At 35.0% G+C, this 26653-nt stretch overlaps 5 protein-coding genes, 3 long non-coding RNA genes and 1 other non-coding gene across 13 annotated transcripts; 6 read left to right on the plus strand and 3 right to left on the minus strand.

The window, feature by feature from the left end:
* Positions 1-192: 192 nt before the first annotated feature.
* AT1G07857 lies at positions 193-397 on the minus strand. The gene has a single exon (NR_139323.1). It is a non-coding gene; the product is annotated as an other RNA (long non-coding RNA).
* Positions 295-530, plus strand: AT1G07863. The gene has a single exon (NR_139324.1). It is a non-coding gene; the product is annotated as an other RNA (long non-coding RNA).
* Positions 531-2820: 2290 nt separating this feature from the next.
* Positions 2821-6308, plus strand: DRP5A (Dynamin related protein 5A). Its single transcript, NM_104193.5, has 8 exons — positions 2821-3257; positions 3375-3566; positions 3647-3853; positions 4014-4442; positions 4555-4782; positions 4868-5063; positions 5144-5804; positions 5888-6308. Exons 1-8 carry the CDS (start codon positions 2904-2906, stop codon positions 6072-6074), a joined length of 2454 nt encoding a protein of 817 aa, NP_175722.1. The 5' UTR covers positions 2821-2903; the 3' UTR covers positions 6075-6308.
* A 3587-nt stretch (positions 6309-9895) lies between these two features.
* SPL4 (squamosa promoter binding protein-like 4) lies at positions 9896-11338 on the plus strand. Of its 3 annotated transcripts, none has more exons than NM_202285.2 (3): positions 9999-10409; positions 10488-10720; positions 10976-11288. In NM_202285.2, exons 1-2 carry the CDS (start codon positions 10111-10113, stop codon positions 10711-10713), a joined length of 525 nt encoding a protein of 174 aa, NP_974014.1. In that variant the 5' UTR covers positions 9999-10110; the 3' UTR covers positions 10714-10720; positions 10976-11288. The 3 variants fall into 3 exon arrangements, with proteins under 3 accessions (NP_175723.1, NP_974014.1, NP_001321935.1); NM_001333580.1 differs by having other exon boundaries at positions 10488-10656; NM_104194.4 differs by having other exon boundaries at positions 9896-10409; positions 10488-11338.
* MIR156i lies at positions 10550-10746 on the minus strand. The gene has a single exon (NR_139325.1). It is a non-coding gene; the product is annotated as a microRNA ath-MIR156i precursor (primary transcript).
* Positions 11339-15719: 4381 nt separating the features above from the next.
* Positions 15720-16923, plus strand: AT1G53163 (membrane-associated kinase regulator). Its single transcript, NM_001084238.2, has one exon. The coding sequence runs from the start codon at positions 15925-15927 to the stop codon at positions 16825-16827; it is 903 nt and encodes a 300-aa protein (NP_001077707.1). The 5' UTR covers positions 15720-15924; the 3' UTR covers positions 16828-16923.
* A 499-nt stretch (positions 16924-17422) lies between these two features.
* ATMAP4K ALPHA1 (Protein kinase superfamily protein) lies at positions 17423-23197 on the plus strand. Of its 3 annotated transcripts, none has more exons than NM_001333581.1 (21): positions 17423-17627; positions 17989-18113; positions 18428-18484; positions 18754-18781; positions 18864-18986; positions 19123-19234; positions 19334-19371; positions 19464-19517; positions 19834-19902; positions 20030-20146; positions 20296-20364; positions 20453-20532; positions 20729-20869; positions 20946-21195; positions 21436-21522; positions 21638-21799; positions 21889-22001; positions 22087-22222; positions 22340-22467; positions 22579-22734; positions 22827-23197. In NM_001333581.1, the coding sequence occupies exons 2-21, from the start codon at positions 18019-18021 to the stop codon at positions 22864-22866; spliced, it is 2055 nt and encodes a 684-aa protein (NP_001319212.1). In that variant the 5' UTR covers positions 17423-17627; positions 17989-18018; the 3' UTR covers positions 22867-23197. The 3 variants fall into 3 exon arrangements, with proteins under 3 accessions (NP_001319212.1, NP_175724.2, NP_001185209.1); NM_104195.3 differs by having other exon boundaries at positions 20729-20857; NM_001198280.1 differs by having other exon boundaries at positions 17437-17627; positions 20729-20881.
* A 440-nt stretch (positions 23198-23637) lies between these two features.
* AT1G07873 lies at positions 23638-24065 on the plus strand. The gene is made up of 2 exons (NR_139326.1): positions 23638-23829; positions 23918-24065. It is a non-coding gene; the product is annotated as an other RNA (long non-coding RNA).
* Positions 24066-24969: 904 nt separating this feature from the next.
* ERF8 (ethylene response factor 8) lies at positions 24970-26032 on the minus strand. The gene has a single exon (NM_104196.3): positions 24970-25885. The coding sequence runs from the start codon at positions 25727-25729 to the stop codon at positions 25172-25174; it is 558 nt and encodes a 185-aa protein (NP_175725.1). The 5' UTR covers positions 25730-25885; the 3' UTR covers positions 24970-25171.
* Positions 26033-26653: the final 621 nt, after the last annotated feature.

A 26653-nucleotide genomic window follows, 5' to 3' on the forward strand; every position in this document is an offset into this window, starting at 1 on the left:
TTCAATACATATCATAATTGAATCAATATTATTGATGATAAAAGGTTACATTTGTTCTGTTGTATTATAATACCTTTATTATGTAAATTTGAAACTTGTTTGATCTCGAGTATGAATTAGATTCGTGACTTCGTGTACGAAAACAATAAGAAAAGAGAGTCAAACTAATTAATTTAGGCTAAAAACCATAATGGAACAAACAACACACATGACTGAAACAAAACAGCACAAGTGCTCTTTGAAATCATCAAAGTGCATGTACATGAGTTGTCTCTTAAAACAAAAGTTTTATTCAAACGTTGCACGTGTGGTGACGGTGGAACTAGATCCTTCTTTGTTGCCATTAAAGCCGGTAAGATTCACACACCGGTTACGCTTACTACGCAACGGAACCTGGCGACTGTAATGTGCTCTCTCTACCTCTACGTGTCATTATCAAATGTTCATGACAGTCGTTTCATCACCTTCTAAGTTGATTAACTTACTCGGACCGTGAAGTCCATAACGTTGAGCCGTTGACCATTAACCCTTTTTTACTAGCTCGTTGACCTAAACAACAACAGAAAAGTTGGAGGAAATAATGATACTATAATCTTATAAATATACAACTTATATTGAAATATGTGAGAAATAATGATCATGTATTGTTCATTAATTATATATTCTGATCATTGATTCTAAATTCTATGCCGCACATGACATGCAAAGGCTATGTAAGCTATGAAGCCTATACGTGTTGACAAAAATATAAAATACGCATTAGCATAAAAACAAAAATCAAATAATAGAAAACTTATGTGAAAAAATTAATGAAAAATATTTTACACTACTAATCGAATTGGTTTAGTTACCGAAGCCGCGTTTTAGCCGAAGGCGAAGCCAGAGATCGAATCTCATAGATGTGCGACTCCACGGCCGTCGTCTAGCTTTCTTGAACACTAATCTCATAATTGTAATTATATATATATATATTTATATATATATATATCACTACAAGAAAAAGGTTGTCTTGGTTGTAAATCCTCTCATAATTTTTTTTATTAAAGTCTAATTTTTAGGATTTATGACTTTTTTTAATTTTGCAGTTTAAACTTCAAGTTTTAGAATTGAGAGTTTATATCTTTACAAGTTTAGAGTTTAATAAATTTGTTTTAGGGTTTATAATTAATGATAATTATTTAATGGTTTAGTTTATAAACTTTTTTTTTTACTATATTACGAAATTTTCCTTCAATGTAGAGGGTAGAACTCATCATATTTCGGTCTCACATCTTCATATGGAAACTGCAATATGTCAAAACGAGATATTTTCCTACTCCACATTATAATTCAGGATACATCTTTGCTTTTCTTTGACAAAACTAAATTATTTTTTTTAACGGGCAGCTTTGAAAAAACTAACTCGATTTAGCTAAATTAGTTTTAGTAGTGTATAAAATACTATGCATTAAACAAAAGATTCAAGTCATGTACTATCCTCCATACGCATAACCAATCATAGGCATTGATGGACATAGTCCTAGACGTTTGGGTATTCGGTTCTCGTTCTTTAGGATATCAACTTTAGGATCCATATAGAAACCAAATAAATTTTGGTCCGGTTTTGGTTTTGTTAAGATCTCAACTTTAGCTTCAGTATAGAAATCAAAAGAATTTTGATTCGGTTTTGGTTCGAGTACCATTCAGTTTAGGCATGTTCGAATATAGTTGAATCAAGAACCGATTTGGAATATCTTTTTTCTCTGATTCTAAAATACTTGATCGAATAACCAAATAACTAAAAAATCTAGTTGAGACTCTGTTTGGTTCCATTCGACGTTGTTGTTTTTCGGTTCTTGAGTATTTACCCAGGATGGATCCGTAATTGGGTACAATAATTTAATATATTTACAAGGATATTGAAGCCATTTACCACACTAAGCATTCCAAGAATACATAAGCAAAGAGAGTAAATATGGTATCATCCAAAGAATGACCAAAAAGAAGACTGGAACAACCAACCAAAAATGCAAGAACTGTAAGCTAATAACACACATAAAACATTGATTTTCAACAAAACTAACATTGTTTCAATACTAAACGAGCAAACAAACAATAAATGACGAAGAAAAAAACATACAAATGTCCCTGTCTTTTAGAACATAACCTAAGAGACTCTTTCTATGATATTACTTTACCTATTAACATACAAAAACTGGATTTTGTATTATTGTATATAAATGTACTAGAGTAGAGAGAGTCAAGAAGCTCCAAATCTGACAAGTATGATCGCAAACTACAGTTCCTAGAATCGAAAAAATATTGAAAATAGAGTTTTGAATATGGTACTCAACCAAAAGATGAAAGTGCTACTAAAACAGAAAACTTGGTAAGGAGATCAAGAAAGATCCATTGCATATCCTAGAATATAACATACTAATCATCAATGTATGATGCATGATTCGAGAATGGCATTTCACATGTTTGAACTCATAAACCAAAGGTTTAGAGAATACGCGATACAAATACTACCTAATTTACACTATTGGAGTCTCTTTTACGTTTAAAATAACTGTCGTTTGGGACAAAACCACATTATATTATGTGCTTGAGAGGATTACGGGTTTTGACCCAAAACGTAAGTGGTAACCTTCAGGATTACGGTTTTTGTTAGGTCTTCGCAGCGAACGCGTTTTGCTTAACGGTTACTAATTACTCGATTGACCGTTGATCCATCAGATACACCAACCGGACGGTCCTGAATCGTCCACGTTTTGCGGTTAATGTTAGGCCTACTAGATTAAAGTGAGGCCCAATACGGCCCATTAATTCAAAATTCAAATTTTAAACCCCAACTTTCTTTCTACTACGCTCCGTCTTCTCCATCTCTGCGAAATTCTTACCGTTGTTTCTCTCCTTCGTCAATGGCGAATTCAAACACATACCTAACCACACCGACTAAAACCCCATCTTCAAGGAGAAACCAACAGAGTCAATCTAAGATGCAATCTCACTCCAAGGATCCGATAAACGCAGAATCTAGGTCACGATTCGAGGCATACAATCGTCTTCAAGCAGCAGCCGTGGCTTTCGGAGAGAAACTTCCGATACCGGAGATTGTAGCCATTGGTGGTCAATCAGACGGCAAAAGCTCTCTTCTCGAAGCACTTTTAGGGTTCCGATTCAATGTCCGTGAAGTTGAAATGGGCACTCGACGCCCTTTGATTCTCCAGATGGTTCATGATTTATCAGCGTTAGAACCACGGTGTCGATTCCAGGTAAATCAAACCTAGACGATTTTGTAATTCGTTACTTCTGCTTTTGATTTAGATTTCTAGGATTTTTTTTGTTGAATTGGCGATTTTGATTACTGATTTGGTAAGTTTGATTGGTAGGATGAAGATTCTGAAGAATATGGAAGTCCAATTGTTTCGGCTACAGCAGTAGCAGATGTAATTAGGTCTAGAACAGAGGCACTTTTGAAGAAGACGAAAACTGCAGTCTCGCCAAAGCCGATTGTGATGAGAGCTGAGTATGCTCATTGTCCAAATCTGACTATCATTGATACTCCTGGTTTTGTTCTCAAGGTAGTAGCTTTTTCTCGTTTTTTGTCAATCTGTGTCAAAGTTTGTCAATTGCATAGTTTCTAATTCTTGTGTGTGAGCAGGCTAAGAAAGGAGAGCCTGAAACTACACCTGATGAAATTCTGTCAATGGTTAAGTCACTGGCTAGTCCTCCACATCGTATTCTCTTGTTCCTTCAGCAGAGTAGTGTGGAGTGGTGCTCATCCTTGTGGTTAGATGCTGTTCGTGAGATTGATTCAAGCTTTCGGAGGACTATTGTTGTTGTGTCCAAGTTTGATAATCGCCTTAAGGTACAAAATTTTTTAACTACAATCAATTAGTTTTCATTTAGTTCACATATACTGCAGTTTGTCCTCTATCCCGGGTACTCTTAAATGCTGTGACAATCAAGAGTGGAGATGAACTACTTTGTTTGGATTTAGTCTTAATTTGTTTATCCAACACTTGCAGGAATTTAGTGATCGCGGTGAAGTTGATCGTTATCTGAGTGCTAGCGGATACCTTGGGGAGAACACTCGTCCTTATTTCGTGGCATTACCAAAAGACAGGAGCACTATCTCAAATGATGAATTTCGCCGACAAATATCTCAGGTGGACACTGAAGTTATAAGGCATTTACGGGAGGGAGTTAAGGGAGGATTTGATGAAGAAAAATTCCGGTCCTGTATTGGTTTTGGGTCTTTAAGAGATTTCTTAGAGTCTGAGCTGCAGAAGAGATACAAGGAAGCTGCACCAGCAACACTAGCTTTGCTTGAAGAACGCTGCTCTGAGGTAACCGATGATATGCTGAGAATGGATATGAAAATCCAAGCTACTTCTGATGTTGCTCATCTCAGAAAAGCGGCAATGCTATACACTGCTTCTATTAGCAATCATGTGGTGAGTTGTTTGTAACAGACAGTTATTGTTGCACCATTTTTAAGACTAACAATGATACATACTTTGAAATGTTTACATTAACCTGCTGTATGTTTTGCTCTTGTTTCAAAAGGGAGCTTTGATTGATGGAGCTGCAAATCCAGCACCTGAACAATGGGGGAAAACAACTGAAGAAGAACGTGGCGAAAGTGGCATTGGAAGCTGGCCAGGTGTAAGTGTGGATATCAAGCCACCCAATGCCGTTCTTAAACTCTATGGAGGAGCTGCTTTTGAAAGAGTGATTCATGAATTCCGTTGTGCAGCCTACTCAATCGAGTGCCCTCCAGTGTCAAGAGAGAAGGTACACTTCACCTTTTCTCAGTAAATAGCATTTTCTACTTTTTCATAGAAATGAAAAAGCTAAACAAGTAGCCTGAATTGAGCAGGTAGCAAACATTCTGCTTGCTCATGCTGGGCGTGGAGGTGGTAGAGGAGTAACAGAAGCTTCAGCAGAAATTGCTCGAACCGCTGCACGGTCATGGCTTGCTCCTCTTCTTGACACAGCCTGCGACAGACTTGCCTTTGTATTAGGAAGTCTCTTTGAAATTGCTCTAGAAAGAAACCTGAACCAAAACTCAGAATGTAAGAACCTTTCAGTGCTTCCTTGGATCTTTTAAATTCTGCTAGTGTCCCTGCATTTCATGATTAAATGGTCTTTGCAGATGAGAAGAAAACCGAAAATATGGATGGATACGTGGGTTTTCATGCCGCTGTACGGAACTGTTACAGCCGTTTTGTGAAGAATCTTGCAAAACAGTGTAAGCAATTAGTAAGACACCATCTTGATTCAGTGACCAGTCCATATTCCATGGCGTGCTATGAGAATAACTACCACCAAGGAGGAGCTTTTGGCGCTTATAACAAATTCAACCAAGCCTCACCTAATTCGTTTTGCTTCGAGCTCTCTGATACCAGCCGTGATGAGCCAATGAAAGACCAAGAAAACATTCCTCCTGAGAAGAACAATGGCCAAGAGACAACACCAGGAAAAGGAGGGGAAAGCCACATAACAGTCCCTGAGACTCCTTCACCGGACCAACCATGTGAAATAGTGTATGGTTTGGTAAAGAAAGAAATTGGAAATGGTCCTGATGGTGTTGGAGCTAGAAAAAGAATGGCGAGAATGGTTGGAAACAGGAACATAGAGCCATTTAGAGTTCAGAATGGTGGGCTTATGTTTGCTAATGCAGATAACGGAATGAAATCAAGCTCTGCTTACTCTGAGATATGTTCATCAGCCGCACAACATTTTGCTAGAATTCGCGAAGTGCTTGTCGAAAGAAGCGTAACATCAACTCTAAACTCAGGATTTCTAACTCCTTGGTGAGTTTTCTATTGATGAATGTCCTTAGTTTCTTAGTAGAGGAAGGAAACATTTTGATTTGATATTCTGTTTGTTTTTGCAGCCGAGACAGACTAGTGGTGGCACTTGGATTGGATCTATTTGCAGTGAATGACGACAAGTTCATGGACATGTTCGTTGCTCCTGGAGCCATTGTGGTACTACAAAACGAACGCCAACAGCTTCAGAAACGTCAAAAGATTCTTCAATCTTGCTTGACTGAGTTTAAAACGGTGGCTCGTTCTCTATAATGAAATGAACGATCATTGTCTCTATGATGTGTTCTCTTCTCATGTAACATGGCTGGTGTTTTATTCCCAATTTCAACGTACGATAATTTTCTTGAAACGTCAAATTGTTCTTGTATAAGCTCAGTTCTGCTTCATTGATTGGAAAAGTTTGTCACAATCGAGTATACTAACCAATTGAACCAGAATCGTTAACCATAACCGAGAACCGACTTAACTAATCCGGAAACTTGGTTATTACACTGAATTCCATACAGGGCCAAATGATGTTCCTTATACAGGAAAGCCGATAAAGATATGGGATTCGGGAGAATATGTAAAACATGAGAATTGAAGGAGGGCTCTGTTAGAAATATATGGGTTTATCTGTAATTTGTAATCGTATAGGAGATATATGTAAATAAACAAACATATAAAAAGAAAAAAAAAATGGTGAAAAACAAGAAAAAAACAAAAAGATTTGGTGAAACTTGATGGCGTAACGAGACACAACATAACATAATAGTAAGTGTCCACATGCATAAATCCAGATGTTCCTCCATGTCACTCATCATCGAGCTCATTATATTATTGTTTTCTTCTTCTTTTTTCCTTAAAATGTTAGAAATAAATTGGTTACAAGATGTTTTAGACGTCTGTCTAATTAATATTTTTAAGCATCGATTAATGTATTTATTATTTTTCAGTTTTTTTTAAAAAACATCATTTAATTATAAGAAAAAAAAAAATCAAATCCCGTATCAAAATTAATTTCAAATTGAATTATCATAGGGGGATTTTTGATAAGGTTTTTCCGAAACATTCGATTAGCGTATAGCGGAATTTTGAACATCGGATAAATACAAGATGGCGTTTTGGAATATATTCTATTTAAATTTAAATTTGTTTTTGTCAAGTGTAAATATTTATGACGTAAGAAATGAGAATGCAAATGGATATAGTTTTGTTGGTGTATGTAAAAGAGATAGCTGGATCGCATAGTTAGATATATGAAAGAATCTGAGAAGAAGATTTGTTCCGTTGAAATTCCTATAAACGAAGAGACAAATCTCATTCCTCGTGTGATCGAAAGTAATAATATAGCTTTTGGCACTCACAGGAATCGATTCGAAATCTGTTGGTACTACTTCCAAAACTTTATTTTCACAAGCATACACAAAGATGCTCTAGTATTGTTGAAGATTACTACTCTAGCAATGTTGTGGATAGTGGACCAAAAGTTAATGGACCAATATTCAGATATTTGGTTTTATTTTTTTGTTTTCTATATTGAAGGTTAATTAATAAGTATGATTATCACGGTTATTCAGGGCCGGTCCAGAGGTCACATAAACCAATCAACGATTAGGGCTCAAAAAATTATAGGTTATTGAAAGTTAAACTTTGTTTTGTTTTTGTTCTGATTTTTTGACTTAAATTTTATGAAACTTTCTCACGTTCTTTTCACTTATAAGCTTATTACATTCAAAAATGATTACAAAAATTATAATTTTGACTTTTGAGTAAGGCCTGCCATAAATTTGTAACCGGTTCTGGGATTATTATTAGCATGAGTAATTCATGTATAATGTATTCGACTCATTTAGAATAAACATTATAAAAAATATAAATATGCACCTAAACTAGAAATCTTTAATAGTTTGATCTAAATGATTATACACGTTGTAGAGAAGTAATATAATATTTACGCATATATAGTTTTAAATACCTTAAAATGTTTTCGAATAAAAATATTAACTAGCCATATAATCCATGCAAATCTTGATGATATATGTCTTGAACAAATTCTATTAACTGGCTAGTTGTATATTATAACCCATGCAAATCTTGATACGTGGCAAAACATAAATTTGACAAAATTGATCACTGAGCTCGACAAATCATATAATTTGGATTCTAAAACCAAAGGCATCTTAAAAAAAAAATCAATGGAGGTGTGTAGCTACGGACAAGGTCCTACGGATAGTTACGTCCGTTTTGTTTGCTAACGTAAAAAGAGCGACGCGGGGGAACGAAGTAAGTAAATGCAGAATATGAATAAAGGAAAGAATCCAACATTTGTAAAAGTTTTAATGCGAACAAATTAGTATCATCCATAATACTCTTATCACTCAGATTGAAAGATTTTTTTTTATATAAAAAAAACTGTTTTTAATATATATTCTTCTTCTCGTGGATCATATACATATGTAAAGTTTCCAGGTCACAATTTGGAATCACCTTTTTTGTTAGATAGTCCAAAACTTGAATATCAACCTTTTACTTGAGATGATTCCAAGAGTACCACTTTTATTTACACTAACAAAAACTTTCAAGTTCCAACATATTATAACATTCCAAGAAGTGAATCATTGTTATCACTTGTTTTTACCCATAGGTTATGTAAGTTACTTATGACACAAATTTTACAATTGCACATATATAAGAGAGATGTGACACATGGACAGTCACAACTCACAAACAGAAAACAAAGGAAACAATTGTAAATCGAAACCGAATTGTTATAATGTTTAATGAATATAGAAATGTGTGATTTAATTTGTTTATTACATCTCAATCTAATTCTGGTTTGAAAATCAACCTAAATAAATCTTTCAGGAACAACCCAAACCGGAAACTCATAGGGACAAAGTTTATTCAGTTATGCAAAAAAAAAAAAAAAGGCAGCTTTTGGCTTTGGAAAAGCTAAGTTGCGTCAGGCAAGGTAAGGCAAGGTAAGGCAAGGCAGAAAGTCAGAGAGAGTACAATGTCGCATGTGAAACCTTTGTGTCTTGTCTCTTTCACTACCCACTAATTCTAGTACTTCAGAAACAATAAGACAACAACACTGTAAAATGTTTAAGGAAAATTACACACTTGAGTAAATCAGTGAACTTATCTGTTTCCTGCTTTGTTGGTTCTTTTTACCTATTCAACTCAAAGATTCAAAGTTACTTTCATTTGTTTCACTGACTATTCACAGAGAGTTAATTATGATGATGCCAGTGGAATCTGTCAGTGATTGCTTCTCCACACAACACACTGTAAAAAAGAAAGGAAGGTAAAAGTGAGAGGCTTTTATTACTTTCATGGTGATAACAAGTAAAAGAAAAACATGCATTAGAACTCACAACAAATCTCTGTCTTAAAATGGTTCCAGATATCTATTGCATCAACACTTTAATTAAAGTAAGTGATCTCATTTGTTCTATTTCCATCTTTCAATCTGTAATTCCTCCACTTCTACATAGAATCTTTATATAAGCAATAGTGATAATAATAAATGTTAACACAAGAAAGAAATCAAAAGGGTTAGATCGTATATAAGCATCTACTCTATTCGTTTGTTTGTCCTGGTCCATACACGTGATAATTATCCATGTCTAAAAAACAATATATATCAAACAAAAAAACAGTGATCAGATCCTAAGTTACGGTAAATGCATTTCCAATAAGAGTCTACCAAAAGAAGACCTCAAGGTTGCAAGCAAACGAATTCAATAGTCACATCAATTTATTAGGAGTACTTTTTGTTTTGTTCCTAAACAACAAAAAGATTGTTATGAGTTTAAGCCTATGTGTAAATTATGGACCTTGATGTACTATTGCACACAGTGGCAGGCCAATAAAGACTTCCTCTTAAAGGCAACCAATGATATCATCATGGTAAAAAAGATCTTAAATTTGAAACAAATTTTCAGATTGAACTTCAAACACTAAACTAGGAAAACTGATCTTTAGTTTTCATATTACTATCAATTATTTCTTGAATCTAAATCAAACAAACTAATGAAAATGTTTTTAATACTTATCTATGTAAATCTCTTTTTCTTTCTTTCCCAAACTTTAATTTTTATTTTTCTGAGCTAGCACATCAACGTAATCATGCACTTATTCCACCAGAGAAACGTACAAGAACACAGTGGTCCATCTCCCGACTTTACTTCACCTTTTAAACCCTTCAATTTCGTCAACAATATCATCAAGTCCCATTCCTCAAACATTGCTTAACCTATTAGAGTTTCCTTCCTCCAACAAACCATCTTTATAAGACTCCAAAATGGAGGGTAAGAGATCACAAGGACAAGGTTACATGAAAAAGAAGTCTTACCTTGTGGAAGAAGATATGGAGACTGATACGGATGAAGAAGAGGAAGTAGGTAGGGATAGAGTTAGAGGGTCTAGAGGTAGCATCAATCGTGGTGGCTCGTTGCGGCTTTGCCAAGTAGATAGATGCACAGCTGATATGAAAGAGGCAAAACTGTATCACCGGAGACACAAAGTGTGTGAAGTTCATGCAAAGGCATCTTCTGTCTTTCTCTCAGGACTTAACCAACGCTTTTGTCAACAATGCAGTAGGTAACGTACAACCTAATTTACCCTTCAAAAAACTTTTTGTCTGGATCTTTGAATGGTTTTTTTGAGTTCTTGAAACAGGTTTCATGACCTCCAAGAGTTTGATGAAGCTAAGAGAAGTTGCAGGAGGCGCTTAGCTGGACACAATGAGCGAAGAAGGAAGAGCTCTGGTGAGAGTACTTATGGAGAAGGATCAGGTCGGAGAGGAATCAATGGTCAGGTGGTGATGCAGAATCAAGAAAGATCAAGGGTAGAGATGACACTTCCTATGCCAAACTCATCATTCAAGCGACCACAGATTAGATAGAGAAGCTGTCTGCTCTCTCTCTTCTGTCATCTAAACTTCTCTCTTAGAATCCTAAAATTGTGGTATCTAACAATGTTATAGAGAAATAAATAACTACCACTCTCTCTAGTACTCTCTAATGTTATCAGCTATATGCAAACGCTAAGACTATACTTGAACCTTGAGTGTTATCTTGTATGTTTCAAAGATATGGCTAATGATATGTGTAATACTTCTACCTAGTCGATGTGTGAATGCTAACTGGTAAACGTTTTGAATACAGATACGAGTAAGGAGTGTGACTTATCCAAAAGCACAGGGAAACTACTAACCAAAAGCCACGGTCACTCTGAAGTTTCAGAGCCACGAAGGAGATATATCATCCTAGCTTTTCCTTGCCAACATAGTAGTAGAATAGAATATTTGAATAAACACCTACCATTATTAGTAAATCGTTGAGAGTAGATTATAGTGGAAGCAAACCTTTCAGGGTCCATCACTTGCTATGATGAGAGACTCCTTAGACGTCATCAATAATTATCTTATTCCCTTGGCATGCATGACCAGTTTGCAACATTACCTGATTTTGAATCAGAAATACATATGACTATACTAAAGTTAGAGATAACAGGATTAATTATTAAACAAGAAAAAATGTGACTTTTGAGATGTTCTCAAACAAATTTGGAGCACAACTGCACAAGTAATTGGAAATGAATGTAATTTGCAACCGACCTAATCATCCTCTGCTATGATCTTTACAACCAATAATCGTAGCAACTTTAAATTCTAACAAGTTTTAACATTTAAGTGAAAGATTTTACATGAATTATCAGATTAACCCCCAACATCTATTACTACTCCAAATTCCTAATAACTACTCTTAGAGAAACATCATGTTAAACCTAAGATCCTATCAAATGAACCGATTCTCATGAACTAAACAACAAAGAGGCAAAGAAAGACGAACTAAATGCGCCGATTCAAGTAGTAACGAGTGGTTTTAGACCTTGACGGATTCTTTCCTGGAGAGATTTCACTAGGTAGAATTTTTAAGGGAATGTTCCATTATAAGGCACTTATAACAAAAGTTTGGACGTTTGGGACACTTTTGAGTGAGTGAGCACTTTTCCACCTTTTTTTATTGATTTTGTGACCAATTTACCCTTTACAAACGTGAGAAGGAAAAAAAACTGTAGATGAGTTAATTTTGTTGCCAATTACTAAAAGCAATATACGTGGCATTAGATGGAGATAACAAGTTAAAAATTAATTGTCAAATCTGTAAAAATTTAGTTTAATCAAATATTGTATCAAATAAAAAAATTTAAGCCTAAGTAATATTATATATTCCCAACAAATATCAGATTTTAAACTATGTTCTTAATTATGCATCCAATATATATTGTCCACGTAAACATATCCAAACAGTTCGCATTATATATAATGCTTTAAATCAAATAAAAATATTTAAGCCTAAGTAGTATTATACATTCCCAACAAATATCATATATTAAACTATATTCCTAATTATGTATCCAATATATATTGTCCACGTAAACATTATATGAAATGCTTGAAATCAAATAAAAATATTTTAGCTTAAGTAGTATTATATATGCCGAACAAATATCAGATATTAAACTATGTTCCTAATTACGTATTAACGTATCCAATATATATTGTCCACATAAACTTATCCAAACAATTCATTTTATATATATCAATACAAGGTCCATCAACAAACTTTTTTTTAGAATATGAGACAATATCGTTGACACAAGCAAATGGTTTGTGGTGTGTAAACCTTATACCCTTAAGGCTCTGCACTAAAGCCTACATTCCTTACCCTAAAATTAAACCCAAACCCTCAATTCCTAATACTTATCCACTAAATCCAAAATCGTAAAACAAAACTCTAAACCATAAAATATATTGTAAGCATAAACAAGAAAGTGATAATTTTACTGAGAGATAAAACAAATTCACAGCAAATCAAAGATAACATGTGTCCATTGATGATCGTCCAACAGGTTTAGTCCATGTGGTCATCTAATGACTCACGGGGTCGTTTCATTTCAATACACAAGTTTATATATGAACGATAATCGCCAGAATCAGATTCGATGGGAAAAAAAACGAAAACTTTTGGAATAATTCAAATCGTAAAAATGTGATCTTTACGAAATTCGACCAATATCAATTGCAGATCTAGATGCTAAACATAAAAAACAATGAAAAAAGGAAACAATTTTTTTTAATCAATTTCTTATATCAAATTGATACCCAGAATTAACTGGAGAACGAATCTAAGATATAAGTAAAGATTTGAAGAAATGTAAGATGGAGCATTGGAGATAATGACATAAATCAAAGACATGAACACATGTGCTTAGTGTGTTAGATGGAGAATTGTAGATAATGACATGAAAATCAATAGGAATCATGTGAGAGAGAGAGAGTACTAACTATGAGAAGGTAGCGGAGGATTCTTTTTCGAGCCAATCGCGGATGTGCTTGATGTTACGCCTTAAGATGGTGACAGATTGCTTCACATCGTTTTTGTAATCCGAAACTTGATTAATGAAGCTATCCCAGAGAGCAAAGATTCATTCTAATTTTGCAGTAAAGAGAGAGAGAGAAAGAGCAAAATCTGAATCTCAGATTTCAACAAAATCCTAGAAATTCAATTATAACAAAATTGAGGAACGAACTGATAAGTTAACTGATGATGGGAAGAGGGGGAGAGAGAGATCAAAATCATGGTAAAAGTTTTTATTTTCTTCGCTTGATTGTGAGAGTAAGAGAGAGAAAAGAGAGGAGAAGGAGAGAGACAAATAAAATGAAACAAAAAAGAAATATATTTAAAGGGTAAATGAGTCAAATAACCTATCGAAAGTGTTTGATCTTTTCAAAGTGTCTTATTAGGAATTAACTTTCCAAAAAGTGCCTAATTACGTAATATTCTCAATTTTGTTAACTGCCTATTTCACAACTCTAATTTTAGCCAAATTCGAAAATGCAACAAGAGATAGCGAGAGAGAGGAAAACGAGAATATGTCCTAATTGGGCCAATTAAGCCCAAACATATGGTGGGTTTATCTCATTATCATATATCGAAATGATTCTTTCTTTCTCTTTTTTTGCTTATGCTAAAATAAAAATTTATTCGTTTTATTGTTGACAACAACAATGACAAACGACAACAATTAGCAATTTAGTGAATTTACCTAATCACCAAAAATGATTAATCTAATAATCAACAAAAATTTAATATTTTGGTTGTTATATACTTATATTGTTATTGGTTTAGCGACTAGTGTCCAAAACTTTTAAACGTTAACATTTTTAGCATTTTAAATTTTAACTAAACGCAGTTAGTTTTTCGATGTCGTCGATGACTGCGAAACGAATATGATTTAGTTGTGCTGCAGATAGATACGACTACAAAACAAAAATGTCGCTTATAACTCCGAAACCAACAACGCATAATATATAGCACTATAGAAACTACTTGCATGTATTGGTTTTGTTATCACTTAAGTGTGTTCTTTGATTGGCGTAAACTACACAACCAACTTCTTCCAATTACCGAATCATAATTACGTCAAAGGTTCATTAAACTTTAAGCAAAATCGACGAGTATACAATAAAAAGGAAAGTAAAAGATTATTAAGCATGGGTGTTAATGATAACTGGTGGTCCCTAACTAATCCCTAGAGAATGGGCCAGTGATGTGTCCTAAAGAAAGACCCGAATGGGAGACAACAAGCCACATAGTGAGATCTTTGTCTTTAATTTTGCTTCAGTTTAGTGTACTTTCTTCTTCATATCAGCTGGAACAAACATTAAGATTGTGAATAATAAATACAGTTGGTGTGTTTGTGACTAAGCTTTAGTATAATTAGTAGGGTTAAGTGGAACATTATGGTCAAAATATCACTCCCTCTCCATTTTCCAAATTACATATTTTAGATTTTTATTTTGTTTTATACAAAGATAGATACATAAATTAAACTGATACGCAAAAAATAGCTAAATTTTCCACTAGTTTTGTTGGAAGCTGGTGATTATGGTAGTCATGATTAGAAGTTTGGATTTATAACTGTACAAAAAAATTGTATTGGATAGTGAAAATGTCTGTTGAGTAAGGTACAAAGTGTCAAAGTAATGATCTCGTAAGATCGGATAAAAGAGACAAAAATCAGATAGAGTTTTGAAAAGGATTGAGAAAGAATTGATCACTACGTTCATTATGTTTTACTATGGTTAATCCATAACTCGAATATCTTATCTAATGAAGGATATGCGTTAATGCGCCTTATATTTTTGTAAAAAAATATTCTTGATAATATATGATGTGTTCGTATCTTTTTTGGTCAAAATATATTATGTGTTCAAAACTTTAAATCAATATATTGAAAATTATATATTTGATTTTGCGCGTAAGTCCTAAAGTAATATTTTTTTCCATCTTCATTTGTAAGCAATTTTGTGTCATATTTCTTAGATGTGCATAAATGTAGATAACATTTTAAGTTGATCACTAAGCAAATGTGTGTATTTTTGTATGAAAAGTACTAATAAAGTGTGTCTCAATCTAGACCACAAAGGTCTAAATCCATATGCACTATAGATTCCATTTGCATATGATACCTTAGATTACGAGTAGATAATTTGTTTTCTCTTCTTTTAGTTGCCTTTAACTATTTTTTTTAATAAACTTCCATAAAGCCATTGTTGCTTTCTGCTAAAACTTATAAGAGTATTTTTGGGAGACCGTGTCCCTCACTACAATAACCTCAAAGAGTATGTACCTCTGGCTCTGACTGTGAGCTGTAGACTTCAATTAAAAAAAAAATCATCAAACAACAAATATAATCTATTATATTAACACTAATTTAATATCAAATTTTGTATAGTGTTACCTATATAATTTATGAAATTATCTAGACAATGCCTCGTTATTAAAAATCTAATTATAGATGCAACATGTGGGATCGTTTAGGGATCCACAACACTTTAGACAAAATCATGACATGAACACCATATCCATTACTTCACTTGGATCTCATTCTTCCTATGCCCCCACAGAAAAGTCAAACACTGATCTGGCAAGTCTTTGACTGCCGTACTCATTCCGCCACGTGTACAGCTTTAACTTTGTTCCTATAAAAACACAACTAATAAACAGTTAAACACATTCACACACAAGTAAGAAACGTTTTGAAGATGGAGGATAACCGGAAAACTACCCCAAACTCCGGCGAGACCAAACCAGAGACGTCCCTGGAGACGTCACTATCATCAGACTTCGAGTTTGGATCATTGACTCCCACATCTCCATCACAAGACCCCTTCTCGGAAAATTCTCCCGCTGATCATCTTTTCCTCAACGGCCGTCTATTACCACACTCTTTTCCAACGAGCACGATAACGACACGTTCAGTGTCACGTACTACCAGCGAAAACACTTTCCGGAGCGATAGTTGGAGCAGCCGAAGCAGTGATAGTAGCAGCCCGACATCTTACACTCCAAGAACAAGCACTTGTAATATCTTCAAGATCACAAGTTCTAGTACCGGTCATGGGAAAGAGACTAATATAACATGTTTTGGTACTCGGTCCGAAGAGATTATGTGCCTAAGGCCCGCAACTTCTTCAAAGAAAACAAACACTTGCATCAGCAAAGAATACTATCACAAACCATCGTTAATATTGGATCTAAAGAAGAGACCACCGGTGGAAAATGGTAAAGCCGTAAACACGACAAATAAGGTTTCGTATTTGCCGCAATGCAAGAGGAAGAAAGCGACGGAGATTGTAACGGCTCAGCTTTACGGGTCGTATTCACGGCGGTGGCAGCATATAACTCCGGTCTTTAAAAGAGAAGGGTCGGTGAAAAGTAAGGGAGGAGGGATTAAGGTCGGTGGACGGAAAAAGAAGTCGACGAGGAGGAAGAAGCCGAAGAAGGCGGAGGAGAGAAGAGGAATAAGTAGTAAGTTAATGAAGTGGTGGAAGAGAATTCTAAAGGCGGTGGTGTTTGCTTGCAGGGAGTGTCATGCAATGGAGCCTCATCAGATACTTGTAAATGATGATGCTGGTGTGAAAAAGAAGATTATTAAATGTCCATAATCAAAATTTCAATGTTTCTCTAATCTATTTGCTTGTGTTTTCTGCTAATATAAACAAACTTTATGGGAAAAAAATATTTGAGACAAAACTTTTGCAAAAAAATTCAATCCAAACGATGTTATCTTACATAAATTAACGTTTGTCTTTTTGCATTTTTCTCTTCAAAAACCCACAGAGAACGATTAATTAGTGACGATGTAAAAACATGATCAAAATAACTAGGGAACTCCAAGCCAAAAATACCTAGAGTAATCAAAGTTTTTTTTTCTTTTGATTATTGATGAAAGATTAAGAAGCAATAAAATCATAAAACTTTTAAAATTAGAAGGAAAAAAACTTTAAAATTTAGAAACATATAATAATTAATTACTATTCAGAATCGTAAAAATAATTAAAATCACAAAATCAATGTCTCGTCAAAGTTTGGGCTGGGCCTATCTTATAACTTGTTAAGATTAGGTCTACGTTAAACTAAGCGGTAATGATAACTCGGGCCAGGTCGTTTATCTTTACTTGGATAGTAAACTGGTGAAGTTCAGGTCGGGTCGGGTCGGGTCGTCGTAAAGGTTTTTCGTATTGTTTTTAGGAAATTAAAAAAAAAAAAAAAACAGAAGTAGAAAACAAAAAAATGAAAAATTGAATAATCAAAATCGAGAAAACTTGATAATCGAAGTTCTTGTTCATCTTCTCGATCTCTTGGTGCTCGAGAAGCATTGGATAGAGAATTTTCTTGGGAAGGTGATAGAACAAAAGTAAGATCTGTATATATTCAACGCGTCTTCTTCGTTCAACTATATAAGGTAATCTGAATGCGATCCTAGAATTTCTCTGATTTTTGACATCGTTATCGTAGAAGAAATTGGACTTGTATGCTTTGGTGATTGATCGAATTGGAGATATTTCAATGAAGGCGTTTCAAATTACGTGTATGTTCAAATTTTTGCTATCTTATAGTGGGAAAAAATTTTAGTCTTTGGTTTTTTTGCTTGAATCGAGTAAAGAGTCTATATGCATTGTGATTATCAGATTTTAGTTATAGATCTCAGTTTTTGGGAATGCGTAGTGTAATAGTTGTAGGGTTGACTCAATTTTGGGAATTTGATTGCAAGTGAGATTGTGCTTGTAATTGGCGAATTTATTGATGTAATCAAGTATTTGCAGAGGGGGAAGAAGGTGGTTTTAGTTGTGGAAATGGATGATGTTGCTGGTTTACAAGAGGCAGCTGGAACCAGATTTAGCCAGTTTGAGCTAATCGGAAGAGGATCGTTTGGTGATGTCTACAAAGCGTAAGTATCTGAAAATTCATTCTGAGTTCTTAAGATTTTGCAGTCAGTAGCTTCTTTACTTTTAAAGAATAGAGTAAGACTGATAGATGTGCTTTCATCTTGAATATAAATATTCATGAAAGCATCTTTTTTGGTTATCACACAACAATACTGATATGTGAGCACTAATCTGACCCACTAGAAAGCAACTGAAAATTGTGTGTTTCTTTGTGGAATCTGATTTGCATTAGTTTACTATCTTGTCCAATCATAACTATCTAAGATTAGTTGCGTCTACCTTATTTATATGCTGAGCTGTTGCCTCTGCGTATCAGGTTTGATACGGAGCTTAACAAAGACGTTGCCATTAAAGTTATTGATCTGGAAGAATCGTAAGTATTTGTATTTTTATAGTCTTATGTAGTATCAAATATGTAGTCTCCACTTAAAATTTTTGGATAGTATTTCGTTTGCTCTGTAATTAAATTGAACAAAGGTAATCTTTTATATGCTACTTGTTTGTGATTCTTAAAGTCATTAATCTACATTTGTTTTTTCTCTATAAAATAGCTCTAGTTTCCAGCTGTAGTATCCTTGTCTCAAGAATACCACAATGCTCAGTGCCCTTTTCTAACTAGCCCTTTTACTTCATATGTGACAGAGAAGACGAGATTGAAGATATACAGAAGGTATCTCTTGAATTGACGTTAGTTTTGTTGGTAAGTAGTAGTGTGCAAGATTGTCGTGTTCACATTCTGTTATGAACCCCAGGAAATTTCAGTATTGTCACAATGCCGTTGCCCATATATTACCGAATACTATGGTTCTTACCTTCACCAGACCAAGTTATGGATCATCATGGAATATATGGCTGGTGGCTCAGTTGCTGACCTTGTATGTTATTTCACTTCTTTGCTGAGTTGAGATATAAAATTGTTTGTGTAGTGATGCACACATCTCTGTGGAGTTATTATCCTTTAATTCTCGTTGGTGCAAATAATAATCTGTTAAAACTATATTGCGAGTGTAGCTTCAACCGGGTAATCCATTGGATGAAATTTCAATTGCTTGTATTACGCGCGACCTACTTCATGCTGTTGAATATCTCCATGCTGAGGGAAAAATCCACAGAGATATTAAAGGTTTTCTCTACTTATATATTTTAACATCTTATGGCTTTTCATGATACTGTGTGTTCTGATCGCTTATTGCATGACTATTTTTTTTTCCTATTTTTGCAGCCGCCAATATTTTGTTGAGTGAGAACGGTGATGTTAAGGTATTTTCTACTTCTTAAACTTATTTGATTAATTTCTTAAATTTTCTTTTATATCCGAGTGGTTTAGTTGGAACTTCTTTCACGCATATTAGGTTGCAGACTTTGGTGTTTCTGCACAATTAACCCGGACTATATCAAGGCGAAAGGTACTTATCTTATTATACTAATGAATCTCCTGACTCTATATCGTGTTTCGTTCTTCATCATTTATTGTGCTTACTGATCCAGTAATTAGGGGTGCTCTTATAGACCCACTCACTTTATTACCCTTATAGCTGTGGCTTTGTGCAGTTCCAGTTCCCATGCACTACATCACAGAATTTTGTGCATGCTTTTCCATAGTCTTGTCATTCAAATGTTTGAACTTGTTAAGAATTTTATTATGTTGAGTTCTCGCCTGTGATGGTTTGGTGTTATTATACAACTTTCGGACTGTATTTGCTAATGATATAAAGTTGACAGACATTTGTAGGAACACCATTTTGGATGGCACCAGAAGTGATTCAGAACTCCGAAGGTTATAATGAGAAGGTATCTCGTCCATCTGCTGTAGCTTTTGTTGTTCTTCTAGTTTACCCAATCTTCTGTGTATACCCTGGCTTTACTTGTTTTCTAGCCCTTTCTAATTTTGTCGGTTTCTGCTTCTGGTCTTTTCCAGGCAGATATATGGTCTCTTGGAATAACAATGATAGAGATGGCAAAAGGAGAACCTCCCCTTGCTGACCTTCATCCTATGAGAGTGCTTTTTATCATTCCCCGGGAAAGCCCTCCTCAGGTTTCATATTCTAAATATTGTTTTGGCACGAGAAAGGCTTGTTAGATAGTTGGAATGCATTGTTTGAGACGAACCTAATACTGCCATATGTCTTGATTGCGAAGCCACCTTTCAGAGCTAGATATTTAACTTGTTTATATCCTCCACAGTTAGATGAGCATTTTTCACGTCCTTTGAAGGAATTTGTTTCGTTCTGCTTGAAAAAGGCTCCGGCTGAGGTACTTGTACTTGTAGTGCAATCTCTGATCTTTATTGTCAGCAGTGACATGCCAAAATCTCTCATACAACTCTTCCTTATACTTTCAGAGACCAAATGCCAAAGAACTTCTCAAACATAGATTTATAAAGAATGCTAGGAAAAGCCCGAAACTACTTGAAAGAATAAGGTGTGATCTTTGTTCTCCCAACAGTGTTGGTTTGTGGTTTCAGTTTATTTACTCCGCTTATTTGACTGTGTGACATTAACTATGCGTTTTTTTATTTATTGTTTCCTCAGTTGATTCATTTATTCCGATCTGCTTTATGCCAAACGAAAATACAGAACAGGATGATTCTAATACTGTTCTTTTCTTTTGTTTGAAGAGAGCGGCCAAAATACCAAGTAAAAGAGGACGAAGAGATTCCAACAAACGGTCCAAAAGCTCCGGCTGAATCATCTGGGACTGTTAGAGTGGCTAAAGATGAGAGAGGCCAGGGAACTTCTGGAACTAGGTTGGATAAATGGTTGGATAAATGGTCTATTCTTGGGATTTCTTCTCTCTTTCTTGTTCGTCAAAATCTTAAGAACTTGGAGCTACAGTTTTCAGGTAAAAACTGTCAGAAATGCGGGGTGGGACTTTAGCATTGGGGGTTCGCAGGGTGCTGGAACTGTTCGAGCTTTAAAACCTCCACAAGCCAGGGAAAGGCGCCAAGAAGTTAATTCTAATCAGACTTCTCAAAAAACATCACGAACCAGTGGTAGTCAATTGTCATCCACTTTTGGTGTCCCTGAAATCTCTGAAGGAGGTTTTAATAAAAGAGATTCTTATCAGAATGACTATCAAGAAGAAGTAAGTTCCTTTGCCTCTTGTGTGCCTAGATGCAGTCCCATTCTTTCTTATTAGCAGACATTGCACGGGAAAATCCTCTTGAACTTCACAAATATATCATGATCTGCTGTGTTTCAAGTTAACCATTTTTCAATTTGATTTAAGTTTCTTTCACTTGGAGGATTATCACATCTTCAGAATAAAAAGAACTGGATCGAGGTTGATCATACTTTTCTCATCCTTGTCATTCTGAATTTTCAGGATGATTCAAGTGGTTCTGGAACTGTTGTCATAAGATCGCCGAGAAGCTCTCAGTCATCTTCAATGTTTCGTGATCAAAGCTCTGGGGTATTGGAAATTCTTTCTCTCTTTTTCAACTTATAAAGCAAGTCTGTGTACTTTGCCTTGGTCCTATCATTCTGTTCCAACAATTAGTATGTCTAATTCCAGTTCTTCTGTGTAGTCTACCAGGTATACGTCTTTTGATGATGCTTCTACAAGTGGAACAGTTGTTGTCCGTGGGCAGAATGATGATTCTGGATCACCTCGAACACCGAGATCTAGACTAGGGCTTCAAGAAAGAAGTTCCAGTGCCTCAGAGGATAGCATCTCAAATCTTGCAGAGGTTGTTTGAAACTTAATCTTTTGAAGTTGTCTCTGAGATTACAAGTTATTCTCCTGTGTTCTTATTCATTTCCGTTATTCTTCTTTCAGGCAAAATTAGCACTTGAAGCAGGTTTCAGAAGAGGGAATGCTAGGGAAAGACTTGGTAATGGGAAGGTTAACAAAAGAAGAGAGCAAGCAACAGATAATTCTGATTACTTGAGGTTAGTGTGTTTATGTATACTAAGGCTTCTGCTGGTCACAAGGAGTTGTCTGGTTATTTCTGACATGAAAGCTGTTACCTTGCAGAAATTCCCGCGATCATTCTGATAAACAAAGACCAGTCATGAGATCACAACAAGTGAGTGATGATGAAGAAGATGACTCCAAATTGGCATCATTGTCTGCATCATTGTCACTATTGCTATTACCATCCCTAAAAGAGGTAAGCTATAAACTACGCTCACATTTGCCATCTTACTTCTCTCAATGAGTTATGAGTCATCTTCAATTTAGAGAAAAAAAAGTTTCGGTCTTGAGTTAGAAGCTGCAAATAATATAGGCTGTTGGGGGTGACGACTCAAAAGGAACTATTGGACATAGAGTTTCGAGATCCTTAGTTAAAATGGAACGCGAAAAGCCTGGTTCTTCTGAAGCTTTTATTGCCAAACTGATCGAACAGTTGGGAAGGTAAGTGTAACTATAAAAGAACATATACACACACTTGTGTATACAGTATCAGTCTGTTTTATATTGGCAATACTGGGTTTGATCTAATGAAACTCGAAAATGGTCATACAGTACAAAGGAAGTGTCAGTGAAAGAAGTGCAAGACATGGCGATCCGTGTGTTCGCTAAGACAATGAACAATGATGCAGAGAACAAAAGAAAGCAAGCTAGCAAAGAATTTAGTTCTAATGCAAACTTTAGTCCACTTGCAAGATTCTTATTCTCAAGGTTTGACTGATGTGATTAGCATTAAACATTTCTCCTGAAACGAAAACTGAGTAATAACTTACAATGTTTATTTAATTTTCTGTGTTTTGCAGATGGCTAGGTCAAACATCGCGTGATCTTAACCAAAGTTGAGAAACTCACAGAAGACAGAACATAAGAATGTTGTTTGTGTGTCTCTTACATTGATTTGATGCATTGAATTTTGGTATTTATGTGTATAATTTTTTTTCAGAAAAAGGGTGTATTTATAAAATTTTAAGTTTTTTTTTTTTTAATTGGCATTTTCTACCTTATTTTGGCCTTTTTAGTTTTATCTTTATTTTTCCTTCCTGGTTTTTTTTAGAGAGGAAGCATATTCTTAGTTGTATAATTAAGGGCTTGCCTTTTATCTGTGATAATATGTAATCACTCTTACCATTTCATTCATATACCAGTACTCATAATCATTATTTTTGTTTTTCTTTCTCTTAACTCTCTCATATGACAAAAGTCATCAATCTTTTGTTGTTAATTCTTCTACAAAAGTGGCAACTTGTGTGGTTCATGAATCAGACAACTCAATGCAGCTGTAAACTAAAAAAATTGACTAACAAGGGTTATTACCATGAGAGGACCTGTAGTGAGTCAAACATATGCTCAGGAATACCAGCTCGGTCTTGGTTTAGATGATTAAGTCCCAACCTGAGTATATCTTTCAATCGTTACTCTGGAAATAGCAACATACAAAGAAATAAATAGCAACCGTGACTCTCTTTCTCACAATATAAACTCAAAAGACTAAGGACCATTATTTTTGATGAAAAATTGAAAACTCAAGATCTTTAGTTTTGCTAAGTTTTCTATTTGAGGCCTAAACATAACAAGGAAATTTAGCAAAACAAAAGTTCTTGAGTTTTCATCCAAAATAAAAGGCCATCGCCCAATGGCAAAGTTTCTTTAGTCAACGAAAACATTTGTTTACGTACAAAATAAATAAAATTTGGGGTCACACTAAATCAGCATTTTTGTTTTCTCATTGGGTCACTGAAGCTTCACAGAGGACACGTATTCATTAAAGGTGATAATACAATGTATTATCCAATATACGTAGATGAGTAAGTGGTCCCTTTTTGGTCGGAGAAATGGTCAAAGAACGAAAGGACCTAGTATTTGTTTTCGTTATTTTACTAAAATCATACAGTCACAGTCACAGAGCTCATAAACAGAGGTTTGTGTAAACGCCGTTATCATAAACACCGCGCCAAACACCTCAGCCGACGTGTCGCAAACATTGTCCTGATGACGCCACACGTGGATCGGGCTTTCGGATCCTAGTATGGTAGCCTTCGGTCCAGCATTAAATTTGTAACGTAAAAAAGTTGCAATCGTCAATTGATATAAAACATCTACTTATGGGAGTGATCCATAGTTGTGCGTAGTGACATGACATGGGTGTATATTTGGTTGAGTGGGGCTAAATGTCGTTAAGATAAGGGCTTAATTGAAACTATTCAACTTTCTAGAGGCCCCAATTTTACATCCCTTTATTATAACCCTTAACACGATTTTGTACGCATGCATATATATATATTTTAAAACATACTAACTTCTTTAAAAAAATATGAAATAAGAATTTAAATTATGTTAAGCGTCCACGTGGTAACGATGACGATTCCAGCCGTTGGATCTGCGACCATAGAGCATAACTGTTTTATACGTTTTTTGATCACAAAGTTGGCGACAAGAATCAAAATCAAATCTCATCCTTCCTTTGTCTCTCATTATGAAGCCGCCGCTCTTCTTATCTTCAACTTCCTTAAAACATTTTTACCATTTCAAATCGAATACTATTCAACTTAAGCAAGACTCTTAACCATCTGTTAATAAATCATCGGAGTTAAAAGAGTTGATGCAAAACACAAAAGTCAAAAGTTAGAAAAGCAGTCCAAACTGTGAAAATGACGTAAGCGTAAAGAAGTATTCTTCTAACGTACGCCGCAGCCAGAGAAGATGGGTCCGGTCCTCCCACGATTGGTGCGTGTCTTCACGACACTTGGACCATTGTCTTTTCAAGCCGACGACGACGATACTCATCACTATATTTAGTCTTATAATAATAACATTACCATTCTTTATCTATTTCTTCTACACACGAGCCCCAAAAAGCTCTATAATACTTTATCTTTTCAATTACGAATTTACGATGATGCATTTCCTTGGCAAATACTAAAGAAAAAAAAAAAGCTTAAGATCCTCTTATGTTACGTCGATTTATAATAGGGTTTCATAATAATATATACATAACGACTTTTTTTTCACGGCAGCTAAAAATTATATTGGAGCTTTTCTACACTTTCTTCTAAAAAACGGATAATATTTTTTTCTTAGGCAGAAAAAAAAAGGAAACGTTATTTTTTTTTGTCTAAAGAAACGACATAAGAAAAAAAAAACTCACGGCCTATTCCGCCGGAGGAGCTAAGTTAAGATCCAGATCTAACGGCGGAGATATCTTCCCAGCTCCACCTTCGAAATCAACGACCGACGACGTTTCAGACTCGCTCTGGACACCACACGTCGTCATCTTTGGATACGTCGCCATGTTATAGTAGTAAACCGGATGCACAAGCGGGATCTTACGACGACACGCGCCGCCGCCGCCTAAGCTGAGCTCGAGGTGCGGAGGTGTTATAAACCGTGCCGCCGTGGGAGAGTCGACGACGGTGCTACTCTGAGTAGGACTACTACCAACGATAACACCGAAATTGGTCTTAGCCTTAACACCACGAAAGTCACGCGCGGCTGCGTCGTAAGCACGCGCCGCCTGCTGAGCGGTGTCGAACGTACCGAGCCAGACTCGAGTTTTCTTAACCGGATCTCGGATCTCAGCGGCGTATCTTCCCCATGGACGTTTCCTAACGCCTCTGTAACGAATCTCTTTGGCAGCATTACTCTCATGATGAGTCGGGTTCGTTGGAGCAACCGGGTCGGGTTTCAAACCCATGGTGATGTTGGGCATGGTGTAATTAGGAAGAAGAATGGAACGAGAAGATCGGTGAAAGAGTTTTGTGGTAACGAGAAGAAGTAGAAGAGCTTCTTTTTATAGGAGAGTAAAGCAACGCTCCTTTTGGGGAGCTTTCTTGTGAACAGTCAAAGCCATTTTGAGAGATGGTTTAATTATCTCTCTCTCATGCTTCTCTTATTTCATATAAAAACTGGTTTTTGTTATTATATCCACTTATGTTTTGCCACGTGTTCACTTCTCTTTCTCCAAAAGAATCTTATTTATTACCCTTTTTCACCTTTGTAACAAAGACTGCACAAATCACAATCTTATAAATTAAGTTACTGCCTATTAAGAATATAATATAATTTGGTTTTTGCTGCATTTATCCCTATTTAAACTAGGAACATATTTGTACTAAATCTATAAAACATGTTATATCGCCACTTTGCAATTTTAAGTAATTTTTCTTATTAAAGCAATGTAATATGCGGATTTAAATCTATATAATGACATAACAATAATACTAGTATACACTATTAAAGAGTGTTATTAGTTTGTGATTTAATTAAAGTTTTAGTAACTTAAAATATTATAAAGAATCTATTGTTATTCAATTAAAAAAATTTAAAATATTAAGATTTGTAAAAAATAATTTAAAATCTTGATAAATCTATAGTTATTGGATTTATACTTTTATAAAATTATTATAAATTTTATATTATTTAGCTAAAACAAAAGAATCTATAATTGTCAATGAATTAAATTATTGTGTTATTGGTTTATGATTTTCTACACTTTTTCCAAAATAAAGTTACGAAAAGTATCATTAAAAAAGAAAGATTGTTTGAGAAAATTTAGAAATTGTGAAAAACTAATCAACAAGATTATAGAAAACTCTATAATAATAGTTTAGAAACTTTCATTTCTTTACAATCT

This window comes from Arabidopsis thaliana, assembly GCF_000001735.4.
Source record: "Arabidopsis thaliana chromosome 1 sequence".
Taxonomy (NCBI): Eukaryota; Viridiplantae; Streptophyta; class Magnoliopsida; order Brassicales; family Brassicaceae; genus Arabidopsis; species Arabidopsis thaliana.

What these genes read in the sequence shown, in the direction of transcription:
- DRP5A (NM_104193.5), top strand. Translation starts at nt 2,904, where the DNA reads ATGGCGAATTCAAACACATACCTAACCACACCGACTAAAACCCCATCT. An exon ending in AACCACGGTGTCGATTCCAG is followed by an intron (nt 3,258 to 3,374) that starts GTAAATCAAACC and finishes TTTGATTGGTAG; the next exon opens with GATGAAGATTCTGAAGAATA. An exon ending in CTCCTGGTTTTGTTCTCAAG is followed by an intron (nt 3,567 to 3,646) that starts GTAGTAGCTTTT and finishes GTGTGTGAGCAG; the next exon opens with GCTAAGAAAGGAGAGCCTGA.
- SPL4 (NM_104194.4), top strand. Translation starts at nt 10,111, where the DNA reads ATGGAGGGTAAGAGATCACAAGGACAAGGTTACATGAAAAAGAAGTCT. An exon ending in TTTTGTCAACAATGCAGTAG is followed by an intron (nt 10,410 to 10,487) that starts GTAACGTACAAC and finishes TTCTTGAAACAG; the next exon opens with GTTTCATGACCTCCAAGAGT.
- AT1G53163 (NM_001084238.2), top strand. Translation starts at nt 15,925, where the DNA reads ATGGAGGATAACCGGAAAACTACCCCAAACTCCGGCGAGACCAAACCA.
- ERF8 (NM_104196.3), bottom strand. Translation starts at nt 25,729, where the DNA reads ATGCCCAACATCACCATGGGTTTGAAACCCGACCCGGTTGCTCCAACG.